General features: G+C 53.4%; 3 protein-coding genes across 3 annotated transcripts; 2 read left to right on the forward strand and 1 right to left on the reverse strand.

The window, feature by feature from the left end:
- Positions 1-10,865: 10,865 nt before the first annotated feature.
- On the reverse strand, positions 10,866-11,773 carry IUM83_18847 (uncharacterized protein; the record flags this gene model as incomplete). The annotated part of the gene is made up of 2 exons (XM_067943868.1): positions 10,866-11,229; positions 11,364-11,773. 2 exons carry the CDS (start codon positions 11,771-11,773, stop codon positions 10,866-10,868), a joined length of 774 nt encoding a protein of 257 aa, XP_067783914.1.
- Positions 11,774-12,704: 931 nt separating this feature from the next.
- Positions 12,705-13,454, forward strand: IUM83_18848 (uncharacterized protein; the record flags this gene model as incomplete). Its single annotated transcript, XM_067943869.1, has 1 exon — positions 12,705-13,454. The coding sequence occupies one exon, from the start codon at positions 12,705-12,707 to the stop codon at positions 13,452-13,454; it is 750 nt and encodes a 249-aa protein (XP_067783913.1).
- A 1,619-nt stretch (positions 13,455-15,073) lies between these two features.
- On the forward strand, positions 15,074-16,643 carry IUM83_18849 (uncharacterized protein; the record flags this gene model as incomplete). Its single annotated transcript, XM_067943870.1, has 2 exons — positions 15,074-16,208; positions 16,636-16,643. 2 exons carry the CDS (start codon positions 15,074-15,076, stop codon positions 16,641-16,643), a joined length of 1,143 nt encoding a protein of 380 aa, XP_067783935.1.
- Positions 16,644-24,182: the final 7,539 nt, after the last annotated feature.

Genomic DNA, 24,182 nt, shown 5'->3' on the forward strand with positions numbered 1-24,182 from the left:
CTGGTTACAAATCTTCTAGGGCTAGGCATGGCTAACACACGAACCCGTCACCTAAGTAGCGAATCAACCGATTCTCTAACTGCATAAAGGAAAATGAGCCGATTAGTGCGTGTACATACATACATAATCGGCCCACTTTCCTTTATCTGAGAGCGAACGCCAAGCCAAGATCACGATACGTGTAGCAGTGTCATTATCATCAAAACTATTATGTGTAAACGGCGTCCCAGCTTCGGATCTATCTGTGGAGTGGTCGTGAAAGTGCCAGGATGTTACTATACCCGTCTTCACTGAGAAGGAAGATAGGACATTGTGCTGTCATGTCGGAGTTATCCAGTAGCTAGCCAATCAGGTGGCGAGGTAGCCTTCAAGCAACATTGGTAAGGTTGCAGTTGCGGAGTTAGAATTCATCGGTAATCTACAGTGTTACAGGATGATATAGTGATCAGCGGGCTTGCTATTCCATTTCAATTCAACACCTGGGACAAGGCGGTGGCTTCACTGAAGCTTACAGTGCGGACTTCAATTGCCAATTACACGTCCTACTACGTGTTGTGTGTTCTTTGAAGCTTGGTAGCTTTCCTGTCACGTGAAGCATAAACATTTACTATTCAATGTTTTGCAGTATTCCATGCGGTATCTCTTATTACCAGGAACTTCCACTTCTACTCAGACTAATTTTGAAGTCGGAGTAGGCAAACAATTTATGAGTTCTAAGATTAAGCTAGTGCATTTAAAAAACATACGAAGACAGTGCATCATTTTTTTTAATTTTGCACACCGACGGCGCGAGTCGTCATCAAATTTATTGTCCCATGCAGTCTACGACAAGCCTGTTAGTGCTCATCCGAAATCGCATCTTCATCTGCCTTCCTATCTCTGATGCTGTCAGCGCGTCAACAGAAATACAGTTGCGAGTGGACTGTTGGTTTTCAGGTTGTATCTATCCATGCTATGCGTTGCTAATAGCTCTTTGTGAACTATGATTCGATTCATTTGTTGATTTCCGTTCTACGTCCCAGCATCTCGTCGTGCGGCTACTACTGTGGGTTCTACTTGCGGTAACCTCCAGTTGGGGTCATATACGGTACAGATCAGGTGTAGGATCAGACAAATTACCCTAGCAGTGATTAGGAAGTGATCAGACAGCTCATCCAGGTAAACAAACGTGTATTACTCTCCTCGATTAGGTCTACCTGCTTGCTATAGCACCTCCTCATTCAGCCCGCCAGGATCCTCATCGGGCTCGGAAGCGCTGTCAGTTGGCAGCTCGACTGCTGCAGGCTCCTCATCCTCGGAGTCATCAGCAATGTCATTTGGTATCTCAACCGGCATAGGTAGCTCGATTCGTTCGCGTGGTAGGCGGCGGGCGCGCCCACGAGGAACGTCAACAAGACGCTGTACATACTGTGCAGATAGCGTCTTAATGACACCCACAAAGCTCGCCATACTAGGGCGAGGTTCAGGAAAGTGACTATTGAGCTCCCTATTAAACCTTTAAAGAGGATTATTCGTCCGCGCAATGAGCTCGTTGTTTAGGGCGGCAACATTCCAGACACTCACGTCGTAATACTCCAGCCACATTCGCTGAAAATACCCCCAGAACCCTCGCCACTTAGCTTTCGAATAGGATATCCCAGCCTCACCGCAACGCTGGCGAATTTGACGCTTCACCCACTTGATAGCTTGCTCTATCAAACAATGCTCAACGACAGTCAGCATGTCAACGACACCACGTGTCATAGCGATGCAGTACTCCTCCTCAGGAATCAGAAACCTCTTCATAGTGCGTCTGAGCGCCTGCTTCAGGTGAAATAGACACCCCAGCACAATTGCGTTGGGAAATTGCGTCTGAATCGCTTCAATTAAAGCGCTCTCAAAGTCGCACACGACTTCGGCAGGCTCTAGTTGCTGATCTGTACCTTGCTCTACAAAATGCACCATGTCCCAAAACGAATCGCCACTACGAGAAGTACTCAAAACGTAGTAAACAGGTACAAAAAGTCCTGAAGCTCTGTCGTGCACCATGAAAACTACGCACTGTTTGTACCCTGACGGTACACAGCGAAATGTACCGTCAACAAAAAGCGTAGTTCCATTGTAGCGTAGGAGGTTGATAAGGGTAGGGTGCGCCCAGCCGATCAGTTGTGTAGGTTTGCTGAGATTCTCGCGGTTCATCGTGATATAATGAAACTGAAAGAACGAGGCAGCTTCGTTCAACGCCAATGAAAGTGGTGGAATTTCAATCGCTCCATGTACATCTCCACTGAAGTGCCTGCTTCTTGCTTGATAAACACGCCGAAGCACTTGGGTCTCAGACAACCCACGCACCACATGCTCATTATTCGCACCATAAAACGCGTTGTGGAGATCTTCCCAAATACGTCGCGCAGGTAGCGCAACCTGATCAATTGCTAGCATGTCCGCTCTATCCTTCATCAGACCGGTGACATCCACAAGGCTACTACCAGCAGCATCAACCTGGCGACAGGTGTGAGGGCGTCCTGCCGTGTAGCCCATGGTAGCGATGAAGAAAGCCATCGTGCCACGGCAACCTTGGCGCCAATGAGAACAGCGGTAGCATATCTTCCTGGACGACGCCCACGCGCGGGTGTACTTGAAGCCGCGAAAGTAGCACGTGGTCTTCTCTTGCCCTCGGGCGGCTTGATATGACGCTGGACAGCGTCCCCACGTCACCAGGAGGTTTAGCGTTGCCCGCGATAGACTGAGTAGGTGCCTGCATGTTACCGAAAGAGCGCTACTTCACAGCGGTCCCGCAGGGACCACCGTTCCACGTGGTCGCCTTAGGACCTTGCATTTTCAGATCTCACGCCTGATCATTTCAAAACCTACATCTGTTCACAAAGCAGATCTGTACCGTATATGACCCCAACGAGGTTTTACCCTACTTGCGACCTTGCTCGCACTTCTAGCAAGCGCCAACGCGGCCTCGTCCCAGCTATCCAACTCCGACACGGCTTTAGTCGACTCGTCGTTTCCAGCTCCGGCCGTCTCTACTGCATACACGGTTAAAAATGGGAGAAGTCTACGAGGCGAGGAGAAGACGACCGCCGTGAGCGACCACAACGATGGAGAAGAAAGAGCATTCTCAGTTTCAAGCATCTTGAACAGTGGGAAAAAAGCGAAACCTGGGCTTTCCAATCAAGCGAAAAGGCTGTACGACTACATCGTGAACCGTATAGTAAGCATTGCGTACAACAAGGGAATGATTGTATCGCCGCTAACTTTGAGAGCCAGGATGACGGGGAAGAACAACCGTTTCGTCGACAAGTACAAAGTTTTGTGGGATCGCCTTCGCGCAACGGGTAAGGTGCGTGACTAGTGTTGCCGCATCGAGCGATTTGACGCTGTATCGATACAATTTGTCTTTCCGTGGGCCACCGCCGCGTGATCACCGGAGAGGTGATCTCGTATGCAGTGCTGCAGCACTGGCAGTTGGCGACCAACATAACCGCAAAAAATCAAATTCAAATATCTTTCCGAGTTTACTCCAACAAATACAGTAGCTTTGAGCAAATACCTTGTTCTTTTATGTGGTAGCAATTATTGCCGTTTCCCTGTCTGAATAAACACTACAATATCCCGCACAACGCCAACGACTGGCCGCCCTAAAATAGCAAAGGAAAGCGAGTATATAACGAAAGGGAGAAGAAAAGGGGCTTCAAGGTAATAATCACCTTGTAAGATGTGTGCTTGGCCAAAGTAGTCACCAGCAGGGACTTGACCACCGCCTTGGCGCCGCTGTCACGCTTTGGTCCAAGCCGCGTAGCGCCTCCTGATATCCATGCATCGGAGGAATCTAACCACCACGTCGCATAGCACTCGGCGTGGAATGGCTACAATTGTACTTAATGGTACGGATATTATTAACGTTAATACGTATAAATATAAAGGGGAAATTCCAAATAACGTCCGTAATTTTGAACTAATTCCAGAATACGCCCGTCAGGCGTACTTAACAGGGAGTGCACTAATGCATGTACTGTATATAAGTAGAGTTAAATTACTGTCCGCTGTGAATGTTAGGTAGCCAGCCAACCACAGAACGCTTAGACCAGAGGGGAACTTAGAGTACATTCGAATGTATATCGCTGCGATTGTCTTGGCGTGCTGGTCCGTCACAATCCTACGAGTACATATAGCAGTGATAGCATTGTGTGGTATTGTATAAAAGGTACATTTTGGTTATTGTGCCTTTCACACATTTTGGCCAAGTCGAGGGGAATAAGATAGGTGAGACTAGGTGTAGGGTGGGATTTGCTATGACCTGTGCTAAAGTTAAACTCAGATTAGAGGCAAGTTAGCAGTTGTTAGAGGACGAGAAAGTCCGAATGCCGCCAATCACCCGGCCATTCGGGGCTTTCTTGCTTAAAATGACTTACTCCGAAGACTTAAGGTGGAGGGTTGTTATTTTGCTCTATGCGTACGACGTTCCGGTACATATGGTATCTGTCGAGCTCGGCATTGCAGAGCGTACTCTTCGGCGGTGGCTACTGCGTTTTCAATGTTGGGATTTGACGCGTGCAAGCTGCAGTACTCGTTGAGAGACAGTGAGGAGCCAAGATCGTGTCGTGCCAAACCATCAATTCATTCTGAATTTTACCCTCTAGCCCACAAGTGCCTCTATTTCCTACAGATTAAGAGTCTTGACACTCTAAAAAGGAGCTATGACCCCTCGCCGTTCGCCCAGGATCGCCGCGCTTACAAACTCTCCAGGAGCGACGCCACAGCCCCAACCGATAACGCCCGTATCACCGCCGCTACAGCCAGCACCAGTACGGTCTCGTGGGCGCCAGGTCAGGTTGAATCCGCAAGACCCCCAAGGGAGGTCGCAGGGTCGCCAATCGCCGCCGCTTGCTCGATACCAGGCTCCAGTGGACCCCGGGGCGCCCCACAACGTGCGGAGCGACGATGCCGTGCCGGAAAGCACAATCCACCAATGGAATCGGGCTCTACAGGGATGTACTACCTCTACGCGAACTGACTCTCGTGCTGGCGATCGAGGTGACGTCACCATGAGGAGCAACCAACAACTCACGGAAGGCGTGGAGAGGATGAACCACCAAGCACAAGCCGACGCCGCACCTGGGCCTCGCACTAGGGTCGACGTGCAACCTACGCTGCCGACAACGACGGTGTTTAACTTCCCCGCGCGTCAGACGCCAGTACGCATGGCCCCTGACAGGGAAGTTGAAAATTTGCCACTCGGTGGCAAGCCGAACTGCAAAAACCTCACTATCGAGCCTTTATCAGATTTAGTGTTGCCAGGCGCATTCGATTCCGGAGTCAAGCGTTGGTGGATGAAGTTCGTTTTTCAGCTCAGTGATGTCCAATCCTCGACGGTCATCGCTGGTCTGATCCCCAGTGCCCCAGCCTTTTCGCCGTGTCACTCACCGGGGACGCTGCAGATTGGTTTTCCGACCTCAGAGTAACGTACCCCCATCTAACATTATCTGTGGCTGGGGAGTTACTCGTGCAAAATTTTCGGTCTAAGCTACCTGAGCAAGAACTGCTGACTCGACTCATGGCGGAACCAAAGCTGCGTACTGAGACCTACCAGGAGTATGCTCAGTGCTTGCTGAACATGGCAGACTCACTGCCAGGAGGACTGACCGAAGTGGCCAACGCACGCCACGCAATGCACACCTTCGTCAAACGAGCTTACTTTAAGTATGCGGATGAGCTGAAATCATCCGCTGAAAGACTCCCAGCCTCAACCCCAGTCGTGACGAAATTTCACCGACTCGTCGATCACTTAGCGTATATGGCAGATAGCGACGACCGGCTTCCACCAAAGGCACCCAATGCATCTAAAGTGCGTGGCCAGACCGGCTTCAAGAGAGCCAAGTACGTAGACAACCCCCTGACCACAAAACCAGCTCACTTCACGACACAAGTTGTCGAGCACAAGCGCAAGGTCGCTCACCGCGCGCAAAATCGCGGAGCGAGTGCTTTCCGGCAGCCTGACGAATCAGGGGAAGGAGCCGCCTATGTCCGCTGCTACAATTGCCGCCAGACCGGGCACATTGCCCGGGATTGCCCCGAGCGGGGAGGAGCATCTAAGCGACTACAAGGGAGTGCCACGGCTGCCCTGAAGGAAGACAGTTCCTGAAAAGAGGGCGTCAAGTAGAAGCGAGCCATGATTGACTCGGGTGCGTCGTTCCACTTGACGGGCCACTCAGAGGACTTGAACCACTTGCGCACACTGGACCCACCTGTGAAAGTCACTGTTGCCGACGGGAGAGTTATTCGGATCAAGACTGTGGGCAAATTGACAATTTCTGTGTCGGTCGAGAATCATTCACATCGCGAGAGCAAAACGATTGTCGTTGACAATGTGTACCACGTACCGACATTGTCTGTCACGCTTCTCTCGGTTTCCCAGCTAGTAGACTCTGGACATGTCGTCCGCTTCGAGGACAACGTATGGTCGGTAATGCGTGGCAAGAAGCGCAAAATCATTTTTCAAGCTGTGGAGGCCAACGGTGTATACGAGGTGGTCACGGAGAAGTCTACTTCACTATCCAGCGAGCCTAACAGCACCCTCATGGCCGCCTTACGAACGTGCGTGCCGCTTTCGACATGGCATCGGCGTCTAGGGCACCTTAATATTGCTGATTGTCTGCGTTTGTCCTCCGGCTCCGCGGTCCGCGGTGTAGTTATTAGTCAAGGTGGAGAGAACCCGTCAACTTGTCGAGCTTGTGCTCTAGCGAAAGTGACGACTGCCTCGGCGCCGGAAACTCGCAGTAGCAGTGATGCCGTGGCTGCAGGTGTGTGCCACATGGACCTCAGCGGACCAGTGAAGAGATCCTACCACGGCAGCGAATATTTCATGGTTGCCGTTTGGCAGGATTACATTAAAGTTTACGGGTTACGCAACAAGAATGAAGCGAGCGGGCGAGCCGAAGAATTCCTGAAGTTCGTAAAACGACAGGCTAATGTTTCTGCTAACAGCCTCAAGACGGTGCGAACGGATGGAGGAACGGAGTTTCTCAACTCCGACTTTCGTAAACCGGTTGCTGCGGAAGGGTTTCGACATCAACACACCACGAGATATCGCAGCATCCAAAATGGCGTCGCTGAACGCGGCATCAAGACGTTGACTGAAATGGCCGCCGCCATGCTGATAGACAGTAGCCTTCCTCACTACTTATGGGAGGATGCACTCAGTCATGCTGCATACATTCGAAACCGCATCCCAAGACGCGGTGACTCAACCACTCCACATGAGCGGTTGCTCGGAACTAAGCCTTCGCTGGCAGGTATCCCCATCTTCGGCCAAGCACTCGTTGTCAGAACGCCGGACCCGATACGACGCAAGAATTTCCGGTTCAGCGGGCGCGGCAACATCGGCGGATTCATTGGCTTCACCGATGAGATACGAGGATATCGGGTTTACACACCAGGACAAGGCCGCCCAATGAAAGAATCAACGGACGTGATCATGCTAGACTCCACGCTAGCGGAGGAAATTCATCTCGACGACGACCAAAACCTGCCCTCGGACGAAGAAGAGGAAAATATGGGTACAGAGCTTCCTGAGCAGCGTGAACGCTTAAGTCGAGCTGCTGACGCTTCTGCACGCCTTAGAGATACGAGCTGGTCTCCGAATGAAGTCGAGCGTGTGAACGGAACTTCTGAGTTGACCAGACGACGTCGCTCCGAACGCATATCGGCAAGAGACATCGGGTGCGCTTTTCTCAACTTAACAGAGATCATTCGTGAACCTCTGTCAGTCGCTGAAGCACGGCTCTCACCTCAGTGGCCGTTCTGGGAAGAAGCCATTTGCAAAGAGATTTCCGCTCTCAAGGAGAATGCAACGTGTGTCCTAGTGGACCCACCTCCTGGTGCACACATACTAGACAATACGGTACAGTTTCGGATCACAACAGTAAAATCGTGCAGTACTAGGCACGGATCTGCGCAAGAGGAGATAAGCAGATTTCCTACTAGACTACGTTGACACGCGAGCACCTGTTGCAGACCTCATCAGCGTTCGCGTCTTCCTCGTGTTGACCATTAAAATGAAGCCGCATGTGCGTCAAGGCGACGTACCTGCTGCCTACCTCAAACCCAAGCTCAAGGAAACGGTGTTCGTGCGTCAAGTCAAGGGATTTGAGGAGCCGGGGGAGGAGAACAGGGTTTGGCTGCTTCAAAAAGCACTATACGGCCTTAAACAAGCTGGTCGCGAATGGAATCAAGAAATCGACGGGTTCCTCAAAAGCTACGGCCTCAGCGCCGTTACAGGTGACAAATGTATTTACTACATGAATGTGGCTAACGCTTGTTATTAGTGTGCTTGTATGTCGATGACATTATGACATTCTAGTAGCTCACCCAGAAGAAAGCCAAGTCCTGAGGTTAATGGCTGCACTGAATCTCAAATACAAGGTCAAATACATGGGAGATCCGACCCGCTTCCTGGGTGTACATATACAGAGGAACGGCAGTGACGAAATCCGACTATCTCAAGCAGCGTACATCGACGAGGTTCTCCTTCGATTCGCCATGCAACCCGCAAGATCGACCCCTACGCCGATGATACCCAACACCAGGCTTGACACCTGTGAGGATCCTCCTACAACGGTCGAGTCCGAAGAGATGAAGAAAATGCCATACAGAGAAGTTGTTGGCAGCCTGCTCTATTTGGCCCGGGTCTCGCGCCCGGACACTGCATTCGCCGTCAATCAACTTTCTAGGCATTGTTCCCGACCAAGGAAAATGCACTGGATAGCTGCCAAGTACCTACTCCGATACTTGTCCGGGGCACAGGAATTGACGCTGAGCCTAAACCCCACTGGAGAAGGCATCACACTCGTGACCGACGCCGATTTTGCGAACGACCGGAGCGACAGTAAGTCAATATACGGGTACTTCGTGCTTTTGTATGGGGCACCCGTCGCCTGGGGATCTACAAAACAAACAGTAGTCGCTCAATCTAGCACCGCAGCAGAATTTATTGCAGCCAACGACGGCCTACTTCAAGCCGAGTGGATTAAACTGCTTGTCGACGAAATTCTACGTAGTCGCGACGATGCTCCTCTCAAGCTCACCCTCAAGATCGACAGCGTCCCTGCAATCAGTTGCATCAAGCGTGAAGGTTCCTCTGGCAGTAAAAAAAACAATCGACATACGTTTCCACGCCATCGAGGACGAATGGCAGCACGACAACTTGGTATTAGAATACATCCCTACTTTGGAAAACCCAGCCGACTTGCTGACCAAGTCTCTTTCCAGCACCGAACTCCGGAACAAGCGCGGCCTGTGCGGCCCGATAAGCAACTAGCACTCGGGTGACGATCCGAGTAGCTCAGCTTGCGGGGGAGGTGTTGGGATTTGACGCGTGCAAGTTGCAGTACTCGTTGAGAGACAGTGAGGAGCCAAGATAGTGTCGTGCCAAACCATCAATTCATTCTGGATTTTTCCCTCTAGCCCACAAGTGCCTCTATTTCCTACATTCAATCGACTGGCAATGTTGACAAGAAGATCAGAGAGAAGAATCGCACATCTCGATGGCCTCTCGAAGTACTCGACTTCGTCGACGGCTATGTAAAAGCTCACCCCTGCTTTTATTTTGAAGAAATAAAAGCGTCCATCACGGAACGTTTTCCCCAGCTTGACAATGTTTCGGATGCTACTGTATGTCGAGTTATTGGTTTTGATTTGGACTTGTCGAGGAAGAAGATAACCAAGCGGGCTCGAGAAAGTATTCCTGCAGAGCGAAAACAATACTTGGCACGACTAGTTCCATTTTACTCATGCCCTGACCACCTTGATTTCGCCGATGAAACCACGAAGGACGGGCGATCTATGCTGCGCCAACACGCCTGGTCACCTCGTGGCCAACCTGCGATTGTATCGCTTCCATTTTCACGTGGAAAACGAGTTTCGTTACTGGCAACAACTGATATCACTGGGGTTTTTGCTTGTGGGCATGTTGAAGGCACATTTACCCGAGCAGCATTTCACGAAGTATTACTCTCGAAGATTTTGCCGTTTATGAATCCTTGGCCACTCCCCCGCTCAATTCTGATATTGGACAATGCCCGTATACACATGTACCAGCGAGGAGCTCTTGCATGTTGCTATCTAATGTAGTTTTGATTGTTAAAGTTATTCGGACCGACGTCCGTTTTGCAGTTTCATAATCTAATTTTAGCACCTGGTGATTATGCTCAAAGTCCGACTTAAGAAGCCCTGATAGGGTGGCAAAATTTGTGCAGCGGCAATACATACTACTACAAAAGATGTACACTAAGGCCCTGGTCCAAGTGTGCCAACGAAATGTAGGTTAGGTGAGTAGTTGAGATTCTTGGTCACGACCGGCACATGTGCTGTGGATGGTCCAAGTGTGCACCGCCAACCACCACGGCCACCGTCCATCGTGCCGCCCTGAACTAATGACATCATCGTCAAGGCGACAAGCTTAATTAGCTTGTTCTTGGCGTTGGGGGCTTGATGGGGAGTGGTTGCACTGTAGGTTGTTCTGTAGATGAACAGAAATGAAGCCTTGTCACACCGCAGCTTCTTCTGGAACCAGCGCGTCTGTTTGGCACGCAAAGCTTGCTCGAAGGTCGTCGAGCTAAATGTTGAGGTGTGTGTTGGAGGCCCACGAAGGCTACGCTGGTCCGCAACCGAGATGGTAGCAGCAGCGGCACAGGAAATAACAACAGCACATATTGCAACAGTTACGCTATCCATTGCTAGGACAAAATTCTCTGGCTGGCACACGTCGTGCTGGCGTTCCAGGATGTTGTGTACCCGGACCAAATGGGTACAGTGCACCAAATACCGTTAGCCAATTGAATCGTGGTTTCAAGATGGTGAAAGAGCGTTTTCCAAGTTTAGTTGCCCAGACGCGAATGGCCGTAACCACCGCCAACGGAGGCAGACAGAAGGCCGCCATTCGCGTCCTGGAGCCCAGCTACTGAATCAAGTACCTTCCAAGCGCCCCATGGACTCTTCCGCCGCCCCGCAGCCGGCGTCGCTTGCCCCACCTTTGGCCGAGTCGACCCCGGCTCCCGCGCCGAGAACTGACCTCCCACCACCAGCGACCGCGGGTGCCAGCGCCGCTGGCACCTGTCGCTTGTGAAAACGCCGGCGCTGGTGTCGGGCTCCGACATGCCCCCGGCCAGGTCAAGCTCGAGGATCGCCGCACGGAAGAGGTCCGCGGCCGAATTCGCTGAGGTCCACCGCCAAAAGAAGCGGCTGGTCATCGACAAGAAAGCAGCAGCGGCCGCTGCCGCGATAGCCGCGGCAATTCCGCTTGGCCAGCGTGTGCGTGGAGCTGGTTCGTCGCCCGTGCCCCGATCCCTGCTCGCCCGATGGCGGCCCCTGCATACATCGACCCCACCACTGGTTCCAGCGGCGCATCCGGCCGCGCGCTCAGCCCGGCGGCGCCTGCCCCCACACCAGCGCCGCCGGCAGTGGCCTCCAGCGCACAACCAGCTGCGCCCGCGGCTTCGCCGAAGAGCTCGACAGCCACACCGGCCGTCACCACGCGACCGCCCAAGCCCAGTAAGTCGGCGAAGGCGGTCAAGACGTCCAAGGCGGCCAAGTCATCGAAGCCTCCAAGGCCGTCGAAGTAACCCCCAGCATCACGGTCAGTGACGACGAAAGCGTGTGCTACGCCCAGCACCCCAGCAACGCCGCAGTCCGACCTGGCGATATCATTGGCAGCGATCAACTCCACGCTTGCACTCGGATCCGCGGGGCCAACCCACGCAGCGCCGCCCCCAACCACCACGCCCATGCTCGAGAGCCCGGTGCTCCACGCAGCAGCACCGCCTGTGGCTGCCGCCATGGCAGGTGGGCCGCTGGTTGCGCCTTGTGTACCTCCCCGCAGTGAAGGGCCGCCGCCAGCACACGAGGCGGCAATGCCAGGCGCGCTCGTGCGCACGACAGCCGCAACTTCACACGGCGACGACAGCGATTCCGATGTTGAGGTGGAGTTGGCCAACCTCCTGTTTGCTCTCCGCCAGTTTTCCCGTCGGGCATTTCGTTATCGCGGGGTACGGTGGCCTCCTGTGCCGCGGTCTCCAACACCCCGGTGTTAGCTCCAGAGCAGGCGACGCCGACAGCATCGACTTACACAGCGTTTGGCTTGATTGATTTTTGGGTCAATTCCACACCGGGGCGGCCGCGTCGCCGTCGCCTCCTCAGCCACTGCGCGCGCCCACCCCTGCCAGCCGAGCCACCGCGCGATCGACCACCGGCACCGACCAAGTGTTCCCGCTGGTACCCGGCGGTGGGGTCTACTGAATCTCCTGTCGGAGTTCGCGGATTTCCTCCGGTAGAGCTCCGCCGCGGAGACAGGAACCCGCGAGCTGTCACCACCGTTCGCGAGCGCGCCGGGCGGGACGATCGGGATCCCGCCCAACTTTGACTCATGAACGCTATCAAACGAGCGCGGTGCGCTCCCCCCACCTGCAATCCGCAACCTGCGAGTGACCGATTTTCCGCCGCCAGCGTACCGCGCACGCGGTGACTTCGTCCCAGCAGCGGTTCACATGCTGGCAGCTCACCGCATATACCCGTTCCTGCTCTCGCAGGACGGACTCCACACCACGCAGATGGCGTTCGTGTTGCTCATGCGGCTTCTGGATTCACTTTGGTTTCTCGACGCACCCTCCATTCTTGGGGCAGCCTAAGGCGCGCGCTTCGGGCGCTACGGAGTAACAATCATGGATTTCCTGCGTGCCAACCTCGACGCCCAGCTACTCGCTGGATCGACGGACGCTAACTTCAGCCTGGACTTCGGGGCCAACGTGGCTTCACAGGCGGCGCCACCATGCACCTCGTACCTCGACCTTCTCGACGCCATTCAAGGCCTCACTACATTTGCTCACGTGGAATGGTACGAGGTGACGTATCATCCGCTGTATCGACTACGCAAATTCGTGACGGCCAATATGGACGCGGACCCAGCGAACACACCCCGGCGCGTGCAGCGCACTCTACACGAGGTCAATCAATTCTTCGGGTCCGCGTACATCCACCTGTCTAGCGACTCTCCTGCCTGGTGGCGCGAGTTTCGTACATCTACCCACCGCATCAAATTCTCGTCTGCATATTGGGCAATCGCGCTGTGCGCCAACATCACGTCAGTTGCACCAGCTCCTATCCCCGATAATGGCCCAGAGTTGCGGGCCGACTCCCAACGCCGCGTCACCAGGGAGCATGGAACACGGCCCGCGCAGTCTCACCCGAGCAGCATTCCCGCGAGCTGGCGGGCACTGCTTCCGACCAGCTCCGACGGACAGGAGCCGTGTTTGCGCGTCTTCGGCGGATCGATGTGTTTCGGTGGTATGGCTTCCACGTGCGCCGTGCGCAATCGTCTGCATACGTGGCCAGAGGAGCTGCCGGCTGCACTACTGACCTTCATCAGACGGAAATTTGGGCACCGCGATTCCAACCAGCGCCGCCGCGCTTGACGAGGACAAGGCTCAGCACTTTCACCTGCGTTTCGTTCACTCAACCTCAGTTCTAATCCAAATATACTACATTTGAACTCGACTCTGAGCCCCGTGAACCAACTACACCACACGCGACAAGAACACTCAGCGCTGACAGCCCAGCCGGCTGTCACCATGCCGCCAACGCACCCGCACCAGTCGTCAACAGGGCGCACATCAGCATCAGTCCGGCCGCCGGACCGCCCATGGCGCCGCGGCCGACTCATGCGCCGACCCGCATCCGCCCCCCCCCCCCCGGGTCCCGGGCCGACCGAGAACCCGAGGCGTCAGGTCCGACCGCAGCAGCAGGCGACCCGACAACATCTACAGCACTTGCCGGTGAGATGCCCACCGCACATAGCGCCGGCAATGCCACCGAGGTGTGCCCACAACATAGACGGCGTGCCCCGCCGCTGGGTACCGTTGCACTTGCCGGTGAGAGGCCCAGCGCTGCTAGCGCCGGCCATGCCACCGAGGCGTGCCCTGCCGCCCCCTCTCGAAGCACCATGCGACTCAAAGTCGCAAGCCGTGGATTCGCTAGTGACCACCAGGACCGGACGTTCCTCCGACCAGCCCCATCGATGGCCGACTTTCACGCCTTGGCCTCCAGCAGCGCTGGTAGAACCCGGCTTTGGGGCTCCATCCGCTGGTCGTCCGTCGCCGCCGCCTTCCAGTAAGCCGGATCGCACTTCCTATTCCTCGGCGAGTTCGCGGACATACCGCCGCCGACGTGTATGAACTGAACAAACCGCTCCAGACCGCGATGCCGACGTTCATCCGCCTCACGCGCCCATCACTTAAAGAATTTGTCGAGCTTCTCCGTTGCCAGTCCACCGCCGACTATTGACCCAACACGGCAATCATTCCAGCCTTGCTCAGAACCCACTGTCGCGGATACCCACAGCTCCACGACCTCCTACGGTTCGCGGCTGTAGGTGTCCGCATGCAGCTCGCACAACACCCCCGAAGCATCCAAGATTTCCGCGGAACCACCCGTCCGCGGCAGCCCGCATCATGGTCCTCCGCAAGAATATCAGGAAGGAACAAGACTTGTTACAGTGCTTCGTAGTCGACGCCGACATCATTTCCATTTGGCCTGAGCTCGTCATTAGCCCGTTCGGCGTCGTCGACAAAGGCGACGGGGTCCCCGACATCACCGGGAGGACGATCCACGATCTCTCGTTCCCCGAATGCGCCTTCGTCAACCATTGTACCGACGCCACAGACATTCCGAAGGCTACCTTATGAGAGTATGAGACTCGTGTTGATTTCTTTCTCTATCACTCTCTCATGTTCACTCACGATCTGGTTGCGTTCTGGTCGGATGGCTAGGAGAAGACCTGCAAGTTCGATGGATGGATTGTATGGTCAAAGGGGGTTTTCTGCTTAGACTTTCCTCCTCGTGATGGCACGTGTAAAAGTCACACAGCTAGTGTGAGGTTAATGGTTGAATATTACTTCGAGTTCTGCTCTCTAGTACACAAGTGTTCCCTATCTACTCTTCGTCGACACTCATCCGCAGCGCTCAAGCTGTTAGGTTATGAGCCCAAGTCGTTCTTGCGGGTGAAGTGTTAGACTCAAGCAGCTAGTGACAAGACATGGCTTCTACCGGTGGGAACAACGCGGCAACTGGAGCGGAGCAACCTGCGCAACCTGCTCTTGGGCAACTAGCACTACAAGCACATCCGCCGGCAGCAGCTGCTCCGCAACAACAACTCTCGACTCGAGGCAGCAGCACCAAGCCACCTCGCTTTGAGGCTACGTTTGAGCTGTATCAAGCCGAGCTGGAGCTGTACCTCGGCGACCGAGATGCGTGGGGTGTTGTAACCGGTGATGACACAAGGCACGCCACGGACGCGACCCAGCAAGCTGCCTTCGACAAGCGCGATCGGCTGGCCAGGGCTGCGATACTGCGTGGACTTCGTGGCTGCAAGAATGACGATGCATCCAAGGTCTGTGGAATGCCGTCAGCAAAAGATATGTGGGACACGTTGGTCTCGGACCATACTCAACGTGACTTCTCGTATGCTATGCTACTGAAGCGCCAACTCTACCAGTGCTCGCTAGAGCGAGGTCAATCGATGGCTGACTATATCAGCACGATGACTCGGCTTCGGCAGCGACTGCGGAACATGGGCGTGGAGCATGCAATTTCGGATCAAGAGATGGCTAGTGTACTCCTGATGGGCGTCGCGGTAATGCACAAAGAGCTGATAGAGCAGTTTGACCTCCCAACTCGACAGGGCCACACGCCGACACTTCAGCAGGTGACGAAAGCTCTCCGTTCGCGAGATGAACGCGATCACATGGTGGGTCAGACTGCCGCTGAGTCCGCGGTGGTCAGGAGCATGAATGCTACTGGTTGGGGTGGGCCTGGTGGTAGTGATGGTCAATGGCGAAATGGAGCTGATAGCACTGGTGGAGGTGCTGGAAAGAAGGTTATTAAGTGTTACCACTGTAAGAAGGCCGGTCACATGAGGCGTGATTGCTGGTACTACAAGAATAAGTCCAAAAAGGTGAGTGGCAATGGTCAAGACTCGAGCAGGAAGGGTAGCTCCCAGAAGCGCAATGTCCAAGACAAGAAGGAAACAAGCTCTGGTAAAAGTAAACAACAGGTATCGGGTGTGATCGAGCACATGCAATGGCTTAATAATGGTCACGACGACAGCAGTAGCGATGAAGAAATGGAGGTGATCGGTATGGTACAGCAGAGCACACACTCGACCAACCCAAGTGAGTGGATGCTGGACTCTGGGACTACGACGCACGTATGCATTGATAGAAATCTTTTTACAAGCGAGAAGAAGTCGAGAGCAAGTTTCAAGGTCTGGACTGGAGAGATCACCAAAGGCATTATGAGTGGGAATGTTCGAGTATTTACACGCAATGGCAGATCTTATGGAGTCGTGGAATTGCAATTGGAGAACGTTGAGTATTCTCCACATGGTTCATCCAACCTGCTGAGTTTGGGCAAGTTGAAAAAGGCTGGCTGGAAAATGTCGACAAACTCTCCCGACGAAGCAATATCAAAGGTTTTCTTAGATCGCGCAGATGAGCGACTAGAGTTTTGTGAGCGAGGTGATCATTACTGGCTACAGACGAGTAATGTTGATTCCGTCGTGACAGGAGCAGTTATGATGTCGGTGAATGCTGATGCTAGTCCATTAATGCGTTGGCACGAACGTCTGGGGCATTTGAACGTAGCAGCTATCAAGCACATGGTCGTGCATGGCACGGTCACGGGCATGGATATCCCCCTGCACTTGTTCAAGAAGAAGTTTGTATATCTTAGCTGCATGTCTGCCAAACGCAAACGGCGATCCTACAAAGCACGTGCCGCAGATAAGCGTACCAAAGTCAATTACGAGCGGCTGATGTCAGACATTTGCGATATCGGGAAATACTTGCCTGGTGTCAAGGGATTTCGATATTTTCAGCTGATCCAGGATGAAGGCTCTCGGTACAAATGGTGTTTTCCACTGAAGAACAAGAGTGATACAAATGCCAACACTTTGAAGTTAATCACTGAGTTGCTGGCACAAGGCCATCGTATCAAGAAATTTACCAGTGACAGAGGAGGGGAGTTCATTAATGACGAGCTGAAGGTTTTTTTAGCGGCTCGTGGAATTCGTCTTGTACCTACGCATCCTTATACTCCCGAAGAAAACGCGCTGGTGGAGAAACTGAATGGTGTATTGGTGGGCAAAACGCGTGCTGCGATGTGTGCTGCTAATCTTCCGACTCAATTGTGGCCTGAAGTGCTTCAATATATCGTGGACATTGACAACATGAGTACGACGCGGGCGCTGAACGGCAGAACTCCATCGGAAAAATTATTCGGCACCAAGCCGCACGTCGCTAAAATTCGTGTTTGTGGTTCGATTGGTTTCATTTATCAAGCGAAGCGGAAAGATAAGTTGAGTCGTAAGGCGGAAACTGCTTTGCTACTCGGGTTCGCTCTCATCTCACCTGGATATCGACTGCTACACCTGCGAACAGGACAAATTGTGGAAGCGCGAGATGTGAAATTTCGCGAAGATATCACAGTCAGCAAGTCTTACATTAAAGCATTACTACTTGGAAAACAGGCGATGTACAAGCAGATCCCTTTCGTACCTGTTCCAGTGGAGTATGTAGCTGCTGATAGTGTGCGAGAAAATGTTCAACAGGAGGTGGACAGCAATTTGCCTGACGATGTTGTGCGTGAGCCTGGTAGTGCTGGTTTGGGGGGAGGAACCTCATCTAGTAGTGAATCATCAGACGCCGATGACGAATTGTCAGATGTTGATATGGATGACACAAATCCAGCAACTACACAAACCCCAACCACTCCGCACACTCGAAGAGGAAGTAGAGGTCATAGACAAGCTCGAAGACAGAGACACCTAAGTACTGATCAACAAGACAATGGTGATCCTGCTCGTCGCTCGACTCGAACTCGACGAACAAATGTAAGATTGGGAGGGTATGTGCTATCGCTGGAAGAAGAGTTTGCTGGAATCCATCATCAGTAGAGGAAGCAATGCGTTCGCCTCAGCGGAAACTATGGATACAGGCGATGAAAGAAGAATTTGATTCGTTGCTGAAGAACGGAACATGGACTTTAGTTGACCGACCAAAGTCGCCGGAAGGAAAGAAAGTGAAGGTGATCACGACAAAATGGGTGTATTGCGTCAAAAGAGATGAAAAGGGCAACATTGTACGATACAAAGCGCGATTAGTGATACATGGTTTTAAGCAGCGGTTTGGACACGAATACTGGGACACGTACTCTCCGGTAGTGCGCATAGTGACGATTCTCCTGTTACTTCTGTTGGCGCTGCTCCTTGAGTTGGATGCCAGACACGTGGATGTCAAAACTGCGTTTTTAAACAGTCCACTCCATGGAGTAGTTATCTACATGGAACAACCTGCGTACTTTGACGATGGTACGGGACGGGTTTGTTGGTTCCAGAAAGGTCTTTATGGCTTGAAGCAGGCTACAAGAATATGGTATCAAACCTTGCACAAATACTTGGTTGAACTTGGTTTTAGTCGCTGCGCACATGATGTGGGTCTTTACGTAAAGTACGTGGACGGCAGAATTGTTCTGGTTACTGTCTACGTCGATGATATGCTAATTATTGGTAAGACCAGCGATATTGATGATGTGGTCGAAGCACTGCGGCTCAAGTTCACGATGAAGGATTTGGGACGCGTGAAACACTTGTTGTCGATGGAAATACACTATGAGCCTGGTGTCATGCTTTGTCTGTCGCACTCCGCCTACGTAGATCAATTGCTGGAACGTTTTCATATGAGTATGGCTCGTTCGGTGGGTTCTCCACAGATGCACAATGAGAAGATGGTACCGCTGGAGCGTGACGTGGCCAAGATTAATGATCCAGCACTTCCGTATCGAGATATTGTTGGGAAGTTGCAGTACTTGGTCACTTGTACGCGTCCAGATATTGCTAATGCGGTACGAAGTCTCGGACGTCATTCTGGTGCATATACAAAAGAGAATTTTGCTAGTGCTAAGCGCGTGTTGCAGTACCTGCGGGGTACGAGGACATTTGGATTGGTTTATCGCAAAGACGATGCGGCTCCGATCGAGCAGCTTCAGCTGCGAGCGTTTAGTGACTCCGATCATGGAAATTGTCCGGATACGGGGAGATCAAGTACTGGTTACGTGCTCCAGTTGAATGGTTTCAGCTTTGGTTTCAAAAGCAAGAAGCAAAACAGTGTCACGGATGACACGTGCAAGTCTGAGCTGGTGGCTGCCAGTCGGTGTGTCGAGGACCTACTTTGGGCGGAAGAGCTACTCAAAGAGATAGGCATGAAGCCTTTGGTTCCGGAACTACACTGTGACGATCAGAGCACGATCAAAGTTTGTCAGCACGTCGGGAATTATGACGGTGTAAAGTGATTTGCAAAACTGAGCCATAAGCTGACTGAACTTGTTGAAGGCAAGAAATTATCGCTGAACTACTTTCCTACAACAGATAACATTGCTGATATGTTCACCAAGGCGCTCGGACCACAGCGATTTGCAATGCTGCGGGAGCTGCTTGGAGTTGAGGACGTGGTTGAGGCTGCTTCAAAAGCAGGCCTGTCAACACGACACAAAAGTGTTGATGACCAGGAATCCTGAGTTCTGGGGGAGTATGAGAGTATGAGACTCGTGTTGATTTCTTTCTCTATCACTCTCTCATGTTCACTCACGATCTGGTCGCGTTCTGGTCGGATGGCTAGGAGAAGACCTGCAAGTTCGATGGATGGATTGTATGGTCAAAGGGGGTTTTCTGCTTAGGCTTTCCTCCTCGTGATGGCACGTGTAGAAGTCACACAGTTGGTGTGAGGTTAATGGTTGAATATTACTTCGAGTTCTGCTCTCTAGTACACAAGTGTTCCCTATCTACTCTTCGTCGACACTCATCCGCAGCGCTAAAGCTGTTACCTTTGCGCACTGCTCTATCGTCACCAGAGAGATCTCCCGCTGCAACACAACAACCCCGACTGCGAGGAGAAAGTCATGGCCGGCGATGTGGCGGCTGCTTACCGAAACGCGTGCATCCATAGCGAATCTGTGTGCCTATTCGGAGGCCACATCCCTGAAGACAACGCCATCATTATCGACATGTCCGCGGCATTTGGGTGGCGTAGCTCTGCCGGCACGTACAGCGATCTTGGCGGCGCTGTAGCATACACTCACGGCAACAGCACCGACCCAGTCCACCCAGACGGCTTCTACAGCTACCACTGGATAGACGACCATGTCAACGTAGCCGCAGATACCGGATCCCGCTGCGCCGACATCGAGCGCTCCCTGTGCTTCGCGATGACGGCGGTAATGCGTCCCGCGGCGGTCAATGAGGATAAGTTCACCCTTTGAAGTACGCACCAAGTACTTAGCATGATCTTCGATACCGTCACCGGAACCGTCGCCATGCCTTCGGGGAAAATATCAAAAGCGCAGCAGCGTCGGACACGCGCTCCGGTCCAGGAGTCTTACGCGGAGCTCGCTCATCGGTTCGTTGCGCCACGTAGCAACTTGCATCCCCCGGCCCAAGCCTTCCTCCAGCGCCTCCGAGTCGGAGAGGCTCAGCTCCACCGCTAATCCCGCGTCGATCTCTCGTCAGCCATGCGAGACGACCTCGCGTGGTGGTGGCGGATTCTCCACGACCCGGCTCTGAACGGAGTCCGGCTGGAGTACTTCGGGGAGCTCCCCCAACCCGAAATCGTTGTCGCCACTGACGCCTCCGACGTGGGGCTCTGTGCTCTCGTTCCGTCCCTCCAATGCGCCCTCACATACCAGTTCTCCCCGTCCGAACGCGCTCAAATCACGGAATTCAACCAAGGGGTCGCGAACGAGTTCGACATCAACTACCGGGAGCTGCTCGCATGCACGCTCGCCTTCCAAGCATGGGCGCCGACGTGGCGCGCATCGCACACGCAGCCCCGACCGCTCCATGTCCACTTTCGGATCGACAATACATCCGCAGTGGTATGGCAAACGAAGATGGCGTCGCGGAACACCCGAGACCAAATTCTGATCCGTCTACTGGGAATCTGGGAGCAGCAGCTCGGACTTCGATTCTCGGTATCCCGCGTCCCAGGAGTCGAAAACGGAGCCGCAGACGCTGGATCCCAGCGATGGGAGGACGTCACATACGCACAGCGGTTCAACGACTTCGTCGCCGGTTGGGGATGACCCCTCCGCCGCTCAGCCTCTCTACCCTCGACACCGCCTGCCACAACATCTCCGCGAGCATTCCGTTCCCGACTCCTCATTCCGGCACTACGCGCGGTCGTTCAACCGCTGGAAGCAAGGGACACAACAACTTGGCATCCCATGGCAACTCGAAGTCCCGCTCCCCGCGAAGGTTGCTTTGCTCTCTGAGTTCACCATTGACGGGACCCAAGACGGTCCAAGCAATCGCCGCCCCATTCGTGGTTCCTCGATGAAGACAATGCTTTGCGGTATCTGTTTCCCAGCCGCGGGTCTTGACTTCCCCGCCGACCATCCACAGGTCCGCATGCTCCTGAAGGGTATGGGCCGCCTCGACGCTCCATCACGTCGGAAGGCACCTGTGTCAGTGGCGTTGCTAGAACGGTGCGCCGGGGACCTCGACCTTTACACCTCTTTGGACCAAGCGCGTTGGGGGGTTCTGTGTCTGGCCTTCTTTTCCTACTTCGGAGATCCGACATCGTCGCCACGACGGACACGTCGTTTCGCTGGTTCGCACTCAAGGCAGCAGATGTCACAGCCGTCGATCAGACCGGCTCGCCCACCACGGATCCAGGGGAAGCCAGGGCAGTCTGCATCCGCCTGGCCGGCTCAAAAACAAACCAAGGTGGAGCACCGACCACCCGTATCATTGCGCGCTCTGTACATCCGATCCTGTGCGAGGTATTAGGAGCGCTTCTCCTCCTCCAAGCGAGGAAAGGACTGCCGGCTTCAATCCCCGTCATCGTGTTCATGAGCGAGAATGGCCAGCCAAGCTGCTTATCAGCGGCCAAGGTGGCGAGGGCAATTCAGCGCGCTGCGAAGGCCTCCGGCGAAGATCCGTCCAAGTTCAGTACCCACTAGTTGAGAGCAGGCGGTGCAACAAACATGCACCGCTCCGGCGTTGACGCACTGACAATCCAGTTCCACGGACGCTGGGCATCCGATACGTTCAAGATCTACACCCGCTTATGTCAAGACTCCGTCGCCGGCGTCGCAGCCAAGATGATCAGTAGTGCAACGACAGTGCTCACGTAGCGGGCAGATCTACCACCCTATTTGTGGAGCTCGACCCGGTCCTCACGGCCGGGCCGTAGCGCGGTAAATTTAGCCCGATAACGTGACACACACGTTTGCCCCTACCGTCTGTGCATTTGACGCTGAAAAGGCTTGAAATTGCCCAGCTCGGAACATGTTCTTCCCTAGATAGAATCTCTGTGAAATGGAGTAGTAGGGCGCTGAACGAGCACCTTGCAACCGCGGACTTCCATCTCCTGTCATGGATACGTCTTCACCGTTGCCGCTGTCAAAAGCGTCGATGAACAGTTGGCAAACGCTTTGTCAGGTTCCTGTTGTGTACAGTTCTTAGAGCAGTACCTTGATATCACGAAGGCTGCGAGCCATCTTGCCGAAGGGATTGTAGAAGTAGTATAGTGATGTGCTTTCGGTCTGTGTGCTTGCTATATGTACGAGTTTTATGATAAAGAACGTTTGGTGCAAAAAGTTAAGTTTGAGAACTATTATGAGGTTTTACAGGTAGACGAGGACTTTTTCCCCGAGGGGGGCTTTGCGGTGGAGGCGGAGGCCCCCAAGACCATTAAGCTGGACAGGTAGCGCCTCTTCCGGGAGGCCTTCGCTGATGAGCTGAGGGTGGAGCTGGATTACCTGTTCATGGAGCTGGGCGAGCTTCTGGAAGCCGTTTATCAGGTTTATTGTGAGGTGAAGCAGGAGAAACGCACGATGGTGGAGGCCGCGGTGGTGGTGAAGCTGGCTCTGGACACGGCCAGTGCTCTGACGGCCAATGTAGTGGGTCTAACTTGACTCACTACTTTAGCTTACACGTTGCGCAACGTGTATGAGGAAGCGTAAGTACTTAGTAATTACTTTGGTTAATTATATTTGAGTACACAAATATAAGTTAACTTTAGACAAGACTCCAAGTAGCTAGTTTAAGGTAAACTGAGAACTGTATTGTTTGTAAATTGATCTTCCTCTAAAATCTGCTACAAACTGTTTATCATCTATGAAAGGGTTGGCAGCGGCTGGCTGTCAGAGCCCCGCTAATATGCATGTCTCTGATTGGTAGAAAGATGCTGCTTTCTACCAATAGGATCTTTTGGGTGTGTGTGGACCACTCACTGTGGTGGTCCACTTCAATGTATCCATCGGTGTGTCTTACACCAATGTGAGGAAGTATCCAAAACGTTTAACAGATAACCTATCTGTTAAATTCACAAGTGGCTTGCAGCCACTTGTACGTGTAACCCCGTTACACCATCCCCCCCTTAAGGTTAGACGCGCGGGGTCTCCGCACGTCAATCTTTGGAATTGACCATTCGTCAATTCTCCGCGTTTGGAGAAGAAATCCGCGCTCATTCAACGATGAGCGCGCCTCAGAAGAAGTCCGCAAAGTCGATGGGGAGTCATCTCTCCATCGACGACTACTTCGAACGCCAGAAGGCGAAGTACGGTGACGTCGTCGACTTCGACGACGACGATGAAGACATGGAGGGCGAGGAGGACTCGCCCTCAAAGCGTAAAGACTCAGTGTCGAGCGAATCGCTCGACCCTCACGCCAAGAACGTTCGCCCGCGTGAAGGGGACGAATCGGACGCTTCGAGTTCGAAGCGTTCGCGTACTGAGAGCGATACCCCACTCGCTTCCGCTGGGGCTCTCAGTACTCCGCGCGCTGCTGCTGCAGCGCGTGATGTTAAAGCTCAAGGCTCTCCGCGCGCTGCGCCTGCAGCGCGCGATCCATGGATGCCGTCCGCGTCCGAGATCGCGGACCGGTTTGGGAACTCGGTACCTCCGAATGAGGTGCCGCTGTACGTATGCAGCGCCATCAAAGATGACGCTGTGGCTGCCGAGCTGCACTTTGATGCGGAAACGCATCAAAGGCGCGATTACTACATCGGACTCTTTCATGAGCTCCGATGGTTTCAAAGCAAGAAGACCTCTTCTCGCAGCAAAGTGCCCGAATGGCAGGCACTTTGTCAAGC

The sequence above is a fragment of the Phytophthora cinnamomi genome (genome assembly GCF_018691715.1).
Source record: "Phytophthora cinnamomi strain GKB4 chromosome Unknown Contig94, whole genome shotgun sequence".
NCBI lineage: Eukaryota > Oomycota > Peronosporomycetes > Peronosporales > Peronosporaceae > Phytophthora > Phytophthora cinnamomi.